This window comes from Zophobas morio, unplaced genomic scaffold (assembly GCF_036711695.1).
Source record: "Zophobas morio isolate AGI-343-1 ecotype UQ-CSIRO unplaced genomic scaffold, CSIRO_AGI_Zmor_V1 ptg000012l, whole genome shotgun sequence".
NCBI lineage: Eukaryota > Metazoa > Arthropoda > Insecta > Coleoptera > Tenebrionidae > Zophobas > Zophobas morio.
Window position 1 is genome coordinate 13,871,861 of NW_026972117.1, and position 12,195 is coordinate 13,884,055.

The window sequence follows — 12,195 nt, forward strand, 5'->3', positions numbered from 1 at the left end:
CCATACGTTTGGAAATTTGGCGAATGAAAGCACATCGACATCGCCATAATCCCTTCGGGGTCATTTAACCCCCTCTTGACACCACTTCGCAACGCCCATCAACCTTCAGCTATCGTGCATCAAGCCATGAGTTAATGAAATTAAGTTCTCCTGCAGTATAATCAATAATATTATTACGGCCACCGAGGTACTGCACTCACTGACCCTTTCACCAAACATAAAAGAGAGCTTTTGATAAATTTTGGCTAGGGTTTCCGAAATAAAACCACTTGAGCTTGTCGTCTAACGCAACAAAACTAAAATTTCCTACTCACCAGTCGTTTCCGGTTTTGGCAACGTTTTGTCTTTTCCTCCCTGTTTGGTGGGGTTTGGGTTCCGCCACCATATTTACATCTGCAACAAAGAGAAGAGAGTTAATGGTTTGGAGATATGATATTTTTCCCCTGTAGAAATTTAATGACGTCATTTGTAAATAAGTTTAGTTCGTTGTAGTTTTCTAATTTTGTAGTCGGTGGAGATCGTCGAGACGTTAGTTGTTATTCTTACAGCAACAATGGGAACTAAAGAACTAACCTTAATTGCCCTCCCGACTTTAATTAACCGAGGATCGGCGGCATCGTGCTGAAGCACCATTAGCAAATTAGCGGTGTAAATTTTAACGGCTTCTTAAATAAGTTAAATTTAGTTGTGTGCTTCAACAATTACGTTTACTTTTGCTCGAGCATAAATAGCACTAGCCGTTGCAACATTAATGCTTCAGCTATCTCCAAGCGGGAAATAAAAAATCGCCTACCCGAAGCGCTAAGGGTGCTTGTATTTATGGAAAATCCATTTTCATTCGCATCACTTTTATCTGATCAGTGTTACAGCGAATGTTTTCATTAGCTGTCGATTCGATTATCAGTAGTTAATAAAAAAGGGCGCTTTATCCGGCGGAATATTAATTTAATGAACGTTTCTGTAAATTTGTTATGCAAATTTTTCCGATTTGGTAATTAATTGGAGACCCCTTACATGGAACGAGCTGTTTTATTCAATTTGGCTCCGAATTCTGTTGCTCCTCTCAGACTCTTCCGAGTGCAGTAGAACCTGAACTAGTTACTGAAACATTGCTATGCAAATTGATATTCGATTTTACACAAATTGAATCGTTCCAGTGCGGAGTGATTTTATTAAAAGACACACGAATCAGTTTTTACGCAAACATGGAGGACTGGGGACATATGCGAATACCGCTGCTAATGTTAACTAACCAAACAAATATAAATAAATAAATACCTGCACTCGTCCGTTTGTTTTTTTGATTCGTTTGAGCAAATGTTTACCGTATATCAATAGTGGGAGCATCAGCATGGAGTGGATTTAACCGCATGTTTTTGAGTTTAATTCACCGCTGGAATAATAAAACACCGCATTTATTATCGTCTGGTATAAGCTGCTTCGCACGTTTAATAGTAACTCGATGTTATTTTCCAGGACGAAGAAAAATGTTGCACGTATTAAATTTTGGGGTAGATCAATCTGGAAGCTTCTCATTCGAATAATATCATCTGTCTAGTCTAAATAATGGAAAATAAATTCGAAATGTCAAAGATTTCAATTATGCATGCACTGTGTGGTTTCAATATCCAGCTTGTCAACAGCAGACCTGTACATTATTGGCAAAGTTTATCCGGATATTGCACCGCACCACCACCAAGTGATGAAAACTATAAGCTACGTGGACATTTTAGACGATTATAAGATGATAGTTGTCACGAACTTAAACTTTTATACACTCACTCCGTCAGATGTTTTATACGCTTAACATTTCAATGAATTAACAACATAAAAGTCAATAATGGTTCTTAAACGCGTGAATTTTTGGCAACTTTAATTTAAAGTTTAATATATATACTAATACACAGCAGGTGCTTTCAAAGTTATTTAAAATAAAATATATTTTGCGAATATATTACAAACAAATATAAAAAATTATAAATACACCCTCGAAGTAATTACATTTTTGATTATCAACATAACAAGTTCGTATTTTTGATGGCTATCAAGTTTGTGTTAAAATAGGAAGAATATTCTGTTCAAAAAACAACAAAGTTCACAAAATTTTCGTATGTGTAAAATTTGTTTTAATTCCAACTATTTTGGAAAGCATTGACATTTTTCTGAAACCTAACTAAACCTCAAAATATACATTCAACCTTATCAACGATTGATGTTTGCCTAAATTATGGGATTGCAGAGTGCTTAATCATCATGAGAAATTCAAATTAGTTGAACGTATATATGGGATGGACAGTATTTTCTCTAAAATGCAAAAACTGGAGGAAATCAGGAAAATATTTAAGGAAACGATGATAGAGTCCAGGGAAAAAATAGGAGGAGGTTTTTGCAGAGGTAGATGCTGATCCGGGAAAAGGACACCAAATAGTTTGACAAAAATTTGAACGACTGCGAGAGCGAATTTGAAAAAAAACTTAAAATAATAACTCGGAACCAAAAATGATAGGAAAGGTTAATAAAAGAAGACAAAAAAGAATGTGAAGTGACTGAACAAGAACTTGCTGTTGAAAATTACAGCTGGAGTGCCACAAGGGTCCGCTTCAGGACCGGTGTTATGAACGATTATATATTTGGCGGTGATCGGACGGTAGTAATAGTGGCTCTATAGAATGCATATTGAGAAGGTGGCGAATGAGGCAGTGTAAATAATTAACAAATGGTTGGATCGAGCGGGCTGTGCTTCTAATACCAGCTGGTATCGAAAGAAAGCGGAATTTCAACACCTCGGCTTTGTCAGTTGTGTGAGCAGGGATTTGTAGACCAAACTAGAAAGTGTGTTCTGTTTTAGCAAGACTTTGGAAAAATCTTGTACTCGTGGGGGCCCTGATTGGTCTTTTTAGACACAATTTGATATAATGTTAGAGACGCCTTGTGTTTTCTTAAGAAACATTTTTTTCTAAAGAATTTGAAAGAATCATAAACGCGCCTAGTGTTTTTTGACAATTTATTTGAAAGAATCTTGGGGACCCTAGTGCTTTTTTGAGATATTGGCAAGATCATAGGGGTAATAGTAGGGGTTTCCAGTGTACTGTTTTAGCAAGAAATTTAAAAAATCCTGAAGGCCTTAGATATTATTTGAAATATTATTGGACAATCCCTTTTTTTATAAGAAAGTTTCGTAGAAGCCCCAACATGTTTTTTTTTAACGAATTTGAAAGAATCCTGGGGGCCCCTAGCGTTTTTTAAGAAGGAGTTTGAAACAATTTTGAGAGCTGTTGCTCATTTTTATGTAAAGAATTTGAAAGAATCTTTGCCGTCCGTTGTGGTTTTTTTTAGAGTGTGGTAGAATGTTGGCTAAGAAAGAATTTCAAAAATTCTTGTCAGCCCCTAGTGGTCTTTTTGGAAAATTGAGAGAATTTTACGGGATTTTCATTGTAATCGTAGGGATTTCTAGCGTTTTGTTTTAACAAGAATTTGAAAAAATCTTGAAAGTTCTAGTGATTTTTTATATAATTTGAAATAATTTTACTAGAAGGAATTTGACAGAATCTTGGAGATTCCTAGTGTCCTATGTTAAATTGAATTTGAAAGAGTCGTGGGAGCTCCTGTTTTTTTTTTAGAAGCAATTTGAAAGAATATTGGAGGCTTCTGGTGTTTTTTAAGAACGAATTTGAATCAATCTTGGAAACCTTTAATGTTTTTATAAAGTATTTGAAAGAATCTTGAGAGCTACTGCTGTTTATTGTATAAAAAATTTGAAAGAATTTTGGATCCCCTAGTATTTTTTTAGAATACGAAAGAATCTTTAATCCCTTAGTATGTTTGAACAATTTATTTGAAAGAGTCTTGGGAGACCCTAGTATTTTTTTAAAAGATTGAGAGAATCTTAGGGTTCTTTATTGTAATCGTAGTGACTTCCAGTGTTTTGGTTTAGTGAGAATTTGAAAGAATCCTGATAGTTCCAATGTTTGATTAGATAGAATTTGAAATAATATAGGACAACCCGTTTTTCTAGAAGGAATTTGATAGAATCTTGGAGATTCCTAATGTCCCATATTAAATTGAATTTGTAAGAGACGTGGGTAAAATTGGTTTAATCGACCGAAAATTGGTGTCAAATTGAAGATAATCTTCCGCTAGTTGCGATTCTGAAGTCGCAGCCACGATATCTGATGCAATAAACACGAAAATTGAATTCAAAATTTCCAAACATGTTCCAAATAAGTGGTTAAAATTGGTTTAGTCGAGCGAAAATTGGTGTCAAATCGTTGATAATCTTCCGCTAGTTACGATTCTGAAATCGCCGTTACGATATCTGGTCCAATAAAGGCGAAAAGTGAATTAAAAATTTCCGAAAATTTTCCAAAAAAGTGGATAAAGTTGGTTTCATCGATGGAAAATTGGTGGCAAATTGTAGATAAGCTTCCGCTAGTCACGATTCTGAAATCGCCGCCACGATATCTAGTCCAATAAAGACGAAAAATGAATTTAAATTTTCCAAAAAAGTGGTTAAAATTGGTTTAATCGACCGAAAATTGGTGTCAAATTGTAGATAATCTTCAGCTGGTTGCGATTCTGAAGTCGCCGCCACGATATCTGGTGCAATAAACACGAAAATTGAATTCAAAATTTCCAAACATTTTCCAAATAAGTGGTTAAAATTGGTTTAGCCGAGCGAAAATTGGTGTCAAATTGTTGATAATCTTCCGCTAATTACGATTCTGAAACCGCTGTCTCAATATCTGGTCCAATAAACACGAAAAGTGAATTCAAAATTTCCAAAATTTTTCCAAAAAAGTGGTTAAAATTGGTTTAATGGACCGATCATTGGTATTAAATTGTAGATAATAATCTTACGCTAGTTACGATTCTGAAATCGCCGTCACGATATCTGGTACGTAAATACGAAAATGGTTTTTTAGAAGCAATTTGAAAGAATATTGGAGGCTCCTGGTGTTTTCTAAGAACGAATTTGAACCAATCTTGGAGTCCTTTAATGTTTCTACAAAGAGTTTGAAAGAATCTTGAGAATTACTGCTGTTTATCGCATAAAAAATTTGAGAGAATCTTGAATCCCATAGTTTTTTTTAGAATACGAAAGAATCTTTAAATTTCCTAGTAGGTTTGAATAATTTATTTGAAAGAATCTTGGGAGGCCCTAGTATTTTTTTAAGAGATTGAGAGAATATTGTAGTTCCTTCCAGTGTTCTGGTTTAGTAAAAATTTAAAAGAATCCTGATGGTTCCAACGTTTGTTAAGATAGAATTTGAAATAATATTGGACAACCCGTTTTTCTACAAGAAATTTGATAGAATCTTGGAGATTCCTAGTGTCCTATGTTAAATTGAATTTGAAAGAGTCGTGGAAACCCCAGATTTTTTTTTTTCTAGAAGCAATTTGTAAGAATATTGGAAGCTCCTGGTGTTTTCTAAAGAATCTTTAAATACCCTAGTCTGTTTGAACAATTTATCTGAAAGAATCTTGGGAGACCCTAGTATTTTTTAAAGAGATCGAGAGAATTTTAGGGTTCTTTCTTGTAATCGTAGGGGCTTCCAGTGTTCTGGTTTAGTAGGAATTTGAAAGAATCCTGATAGTTCCAATGTCTTTTTAAATAGAATTTGAAATAATATTCTACAATCCGTTTTTCTAGAAGGAATTTGAAAGAATCGTGGAGATTCCTAGTGCCCTATGTTAAATTGAATTTGAAAGAGTCGTAGGAGTCCCAGATTTTTTTTTAGAAGCAGTTTGAAAGAATATTGGAGGCTTCTGGTGTTTTTTATAGAATCTTTAAATCCCCTAGTATAGTTTGAACAATTTATTTGAAAGAATCTTGGGAGACCCTAGTATTTTTTTAAGAGATTAAAAGAATCTTAGAGTTTTTTATTGTAATCGCAGGAGCTTCCAGTGTTCTGGTTTAGCAAGAATTTGAAAGAATCCTGATAGTTCGAATGTTTTTTAGATAGAATTTGAAATAATACTGGACATCTCGTTTCTCTGGAAGAAATTTGATAGAATCTTGGAGATTCCTAGTGTCCTATGTTAAATTGAATTTGAAAGAGTCGTGAGAACCACAGATGTTTTTTTTTAGAAGCAGTTTGAAAGAATAGGGATGCTTCTGGTGTTTTTTAAAGAATCTTTAAATCCCATAGTATGTTTGAACAATTTATTTGAAAGAATCTTGGGAGATCCTAGTATTTTTTTAAGAGATTGAGAGAATCTTAGGGTTCGTTACTGTAGTCGTAGGAGTTTCCAGTGTTCTGGTTTATTAAGAATTTGAAAGAATCCTCATAGTTCCAATGTTTTTTTTAGATAGGATTTGAAATAATGTTGGACAACCCGTTTTTCTAGAAGGAATTTGATAGAGTTTTGGAGAAACCTAGTGTCCTATGTTAAATTGAATTTGAAAGAGTCAGATGTTTTTTTCTTTTAGAAGCAGTTTGAAAGAATCTTGTAAGCCCTAATGTTCTTTTTAGGAGTTTAGGACAGAGTTAGTAGAAAATTTTACAGGACTTTCATTGTAATCGTAGGGGTTTTTGACTTTTTAGTATTTCGTTTTAGCAATAATTTGAAAAAATCTTGAAGCCTCTAGTTTTTTTTTAGATATAATTTGAAATAATCTGGGACAACTCTTTTTTTAGAAGGAACTTGATAGAATTTTGGAGGCCCCTGATGTCCTGTGTTAGATTGAATTTGAAAGAGAACTGAGAGCACCAAATGGGCTTGTAAAAGAAATTTGAAAGAATTTTGGAAGCGCCTAGGTTTTTTCAGAAGGAATTTGAAGCAACCTTGGACCTCCCTTGAGTCTTTTTTTTGCTAGAATGTGAAAGAATTTTGGCGTTCTTTAGTGAAGTTTTGAAAATCCGTTCTGTTCAAGTATCTTAGTTGATTTGGGGTTGTTTTTCGCCACTTGAACGTGTGAAATTTTTCATTAGGAGATTGTTTGGTTACGACGACATGTTTGGACTTTATTACATTTTAACGTCATCTTCAGGTTATTTTATATTTTACAAGCTGGTAACATAGTTATTAAAAACATTTATGAAATTACAGTGATTGAAATTAATAATTAAAAAGGCCGAGATTTCTGCAAATGGTGTAATTTTCCTTCTTCGGAATGAAGTTCTGTAGTAGTTTTTAAACAATTTATGTGAAAGAATCTTGCATTCCCTTAAGGCTTTTTAAGCAACTACAAATAATATTGAACACCTCTTATTTCTAGAAGAAAGTTAATAGAATCTTGAAGGTCCCTGATAATTGAAAAGCTTCGTAGTTTTTTTTAAGTAATTTGAAGAAATACGAATTTGAAGCAATCTTGGGAGTCCCTGAAGTTCTGTGTTATATTGAATTTGAAAAAGTCGTGGGAGCCCCAAATGGATTTTTTTTAAACATTTTGAAGCAATTCTGGAGACCTTTCTGTTTTTTATAAAGAATTTGAAAGAATCTTGAACATCTCTTGAGTTTTTTTTTTCTCTAGAGTTTTTTAAACAATTTATGTGAAAGAATCTTAAACGTTCCTAGTGCCTTTTTTATATTTGAAAGAACTTGCACTTCCTTAGTGCCTTTTAACAATTTATTAGAAAAAATCTCGATGGCCCCTACTTTTTTTATGAAAGGATTTGATGACCCCTAGTGTTCTTTTTAAGAGATTGGCAGAATTTCATGCAACTTTCATTGTACATACACTCGCCTATTTATGAAATGTGCTCCTTATACCATCAAAACTTATATGATCTGGAATTATTTCGTTAAGATAAATTCTTCCTATCTGGGTAAAGTAGTAATCTTATAGCTACTGACATGAATTTAGTTACTTTCATTACACCTCCATCTTTACCATTGGTCTGTTATTGGGTTTGTTGTCAAGCTGTTGACCAACTCACACATAATAATAATAATAATAATTTTGTAATCGTAGGGATTTCTAATGTTTTGTTACTGGTAAGTGGAACACATAGAAAAAGCTAGGTTATGATTGACAGTTGCGGCAGGCACCGACTAGTGATCAATCACAGCGAGGCGGCAAATTTCACGAAATATTGAAGCCAACTTGATTTTTTATAATCACCTGTCATAAAATTACTACCGATGATTAAAATTCGTTCGTACACGTTTATTTGGTTTGAAGAGTTCACAAAACCAGTCATCGCAAAAACCCGCCAAGGTCCAAGTGAGTTCATCAGAGCGCCCAACTTTGACAAATCGTTTAATTTTTCACTCTATAATCCTTCGCAGGCCACGCAGACGGCTTTTTGCCAAACTATATTTTACTCGGTCGATTTTTCAGCGTTTTTATTTGTATACATCAACATCTGAAGCGTAAATGTAAAGATAGATTACTTTCTCTCCGAAAAAAAATCAAAGAAAAATTTGCCGAGCATATAAACAGCTGTTTACAGTTGTTTTATAAAACCGTCTTACAGCTTTATAAAAAAATCCGTATTATTTCAGTCACACAAAGCGTCTCAAACGAAAATATTTTCTTAGATGTGTCTGAAATTCGTCTTGGATTCAGCAAAACTTCGTCACAGCGATACGATTGTTCCACCTCCCACGTTGACTTCGGTTGTAATAGTACGAAAATCTGAATAGCATGAAATGCGCATTAATCATCGAACGTTCGCGTGTGGATAAATACCCCTTTAACGGAGTAATAAACAAAATGATAAATTATTCGAAAACAAAGTTTCCACAGACGTTTTTGCGATTTCCACCGAATAACGGGCTCCCGCGGACTTACCTCGCCGACTTTATGAACACAAGAGGGAAAATCGAAGGAAGAATAAACAGTGGCTCGGTGCACGTTTCCCCCAATAAATAAGCAGGATTGCCAACTGTGCGTCGATATGTGCGCCAGGAGGGGAACATTGTGAAGCGCCAGGACATTACTCAACAAGAGCATTAAAATAAAAAGTGCAAGAAACTTTTGAAGCCACCAAATGGATTTCAGAGAAGAGGGATTCTGTGTCTGAGGCGCTTGCAAAAACTGCTGACTCGGTTTTATTTTTTCCCGCTCGATTATTAGGTTCACGGCTTCAGATTTTAACCCCTGTGGTGGGTTTTTCTCCCTCACAATCACCTGTAGTCGCTTTGATTCGTTTTCTGACTCGGGGAAGGTTTCCGGTAATTTTCTTACGCGAGCACGGACACCTGCAACCATCAATCGTCGCATCGTACTGCGTTTACCGAACAGATGGAGTTAGTTGATCCTTTAAAATTATAATGCATCTCCACTCTTCTAATTTCCAAGACAAAGCTTAAGTAAGTATTCAAGTATTCCGTCTTTGTAGCTCCACAAGCAACGTCACAGCCAACATATAATGACGCAATTTTGAAGAAATAAAACCGTTACGACCCCCATTATTACACCATTTCAAAGTACACCCGAGACCCTCATAATTATTATATCCCAGGGTCAGCTTTTACGGTTGAAAATAAGTAGACAAACTTGTAAAGATCCTTTAGTATCTCCCGACAAAAACCAAACCTGACCCGGTCCCTAAACCTAAAAAGCAACAGATACGCAGCGATATATTTCAGTGTAACTACAAAACAAATGTGCTTAAGTGAAACGTATGTAAACAGTTATTCCGCGTTTCATTTCCGCAAGTGCTCTTTTCGTTAACTAGTTGAGTTCAAAGTAAACATTCCGGTGATTTGCATGTATTCCTGTGCATCAACAACAGGGAGCAGCAAAAAGTTGGCATTAATCTGGAGTATAGAGGCTGTGTGTGCCATAGTGTGCATATTTAAAGACCGGAGTGAGGAAGGTAGTTGCAGATTAGTAAATGAAGCAGTAATTCACGGCAGTAGTAGCGGTTTAGTTAATCCTTACAATGGTGGATGAAATATGCGCCCTCTGTAAGCCGACAAGTGATTGCAATTCTACTAATGTAGCGAAGGTTATTTATTCCAGGAAAGAAAGGTTCTGGCGTGATAAAATAATGATTTTTAAGTGCTGCGATATGTAGAATGGGGATATATTAAATGTCGCACATTTATTACACACTCATTTATGTCAGTTTGCTGGCTGGACACAGCGGCGGAAAAATAAGTGCTCTGCTAAGTTAAAATTTTACATTGGTTTCATAACATGATATTTAGTTCAAGTTCTACTACAAAATGCAAATTTGTAAATTATGTTATATGGATTCCGGCACTATGTGTTGTAATGGTGTGTTTTCCGCATACATGTAGTCCGTATTAATATAAACTCGTCGCATTTGCCGCTTTCGGATGTTTGAAATTAACTATACAGGGTTTCTATAAATGATTATATGTAAACGTGCCGCCTCTCAGATTTGAACTATACCAAATGCTCAAGGACGCATGTTAAACACCACACCCATGTGTATAACTGGTTGCCTAAATGCTTCATATCCTTTTAAAAAATAAAACTAATTCATTACAATAAAAATAAACAAAATTTATTGCGGTTAAGCATCACAGTAAATGTTGAACATGTTCACCATTTTGTTCGAGTCACATGATCACTCTCCTTTCCATTGTTCAATTGCATGTTGCAACAGTAACTCCTGACTGCCGAGGAAATTTTGTAATACTGAAGGTCTTCCACGAGATTTCACTATATTGGGGGGACCAATTTTTTTATTCTCTAGGTGTCATGAAACGTTGAGAAAGAATAAAAATATATCCTGTTGCAGTACTTCCTTGGCTTACGCTCGGGAAGTAAATTATTCTCTTTAGGTTATTACCTTGTTTAATCAATCTTGTGTTGTATAGCAATTTTTTAAGAGAATCTAATTAATTTTTTTCTTAATTTCTTCTCTGCTTCTCACTTCTGCGGTACGGCAAGTTTTTCAGTGAACAATAAACCATATTAAGACCTTGCTTTTTTGGATATTTCTCTAAGTTTTGTGATTTTTCAATATTTCGACTTTTCGATTTTTAGAATCCTGGATTTTTAGTTTGTCGATTTTTTACTTTTTGGATTTTCAATTTTTCGTTAAACTTTAGATTTTTCAATTTTTCAACGGTTTTATACTTCGATTTTCCAATATTTCTTTTTGACGTGACAACGTCTTATAAATCGATGGAGCCGGCTGCACGCACGAAAAAGCATGACTCATGCGGCGTTACCTCGCTCTGAGGCGTCCCATGTAAGGCTTGAAGTGCAAGCGAGAACGCGGAACGAGCGACAAAGAGGCACAATCGGCCTTCGCGTTCGGCAGCGTTCGCCATCTGTCTCTCTCCTACTTGAGTGAGCGATGCGTCTGCGTGGACAGCTGCTATATTATAGTACATTGACATGTTTTGGTCGAGTATCAAGTGCAGTGAAAAGTGAATGTAGTGTCAATGTTTTCAAGACACATTAAACTAAAAAAATTGACATAATTGTATTTATGCGTATAAATAAATCTAACTTGATCAATTTCATTGTGATTTCTAATTATCTCCTTCTCTATATACATACAAATCTATTAAACAAATGAAATAAAATTTTCTTTTGAAAAATGCTACCATTCCATCAGTATTTTCTTAAGACGTTGTCACGTTCAACTATCGTCAGTAAACCGACTTTACAGACAACCGATTTTTTTCAATTTTTTGATTTCTCGATTTATCGAATTCAGATGTTTCGATGTTTTGATTATTCAGTTCTCAAATTTATCAATTTTTCAATTTCTAACGTTTCTTCTGGGCTTTCAACTCCTCGATTTCACGATCTTCTGATTTTCGATTTCGAATTTTAGATTTCTCGGTTTTTCGACTTTTTACTCTTGGCCTTTCCAATTTTTCGATGTTTGGATTTTTGAGTTGTCCGATTTTTCAATTTTTAAATTTTAGTTTCGATTTCTCGATTTGTCGATTTTTCAGTTCCTCAGTATTATTTATGTTTTTCAATTTTTCAAATTGTGACGTTGCTAAATTTTCAGTTTTCCGATTTCTCAATTAATCTATTTTTACTTTTCCCACTTCTCGATTACTCAAAGTTTTGATTTTCCAGTTCTTCAATTCTTCGAATTTTCGATTTTGCTTTTTTGGTTGTTCGATTTATCAATTTTCCAATTTTTTAATATCTCAATTTTTGAATATTTTTTGCAGTTTTCGGTTTTTTCAATATTTCGTTTTTACATTGGTTTCATAACATGATATGTGGTTCAAGTTCTATTACAAAATGCAAATTTGTTATATGGATTCTGGCACGATTGTAGGCACATATGTGTGGTAATGGTG

General features: G+C 34.6%; 1 protein-coding gene across 3 annotated transcripts in view; it reads right to left on the minus strand.

Annotated features, from left to right (window-relative positions):
• LOC135128356 (heterogeneous nuclear ribonucleoprotein C) overlaps positions 1–12,195 on the minus strand; it is a 673,355-nt gene that overhangs the window by 155,911 nt on the left and 505,249 nt on the right. For all 3 annotated transcript variants that reach the window (XM_064055266.1, XM_064055267.1, XM_064055268.1), the window contains one exon: positions 315–393. In XM_064055266.1, the coding sequence (XP_063911336.1) occupies positions 315–393 (79 nt within the window). The remainder of the gene's footprint in view (positions 1–314; positions 394–12,195) is intronic.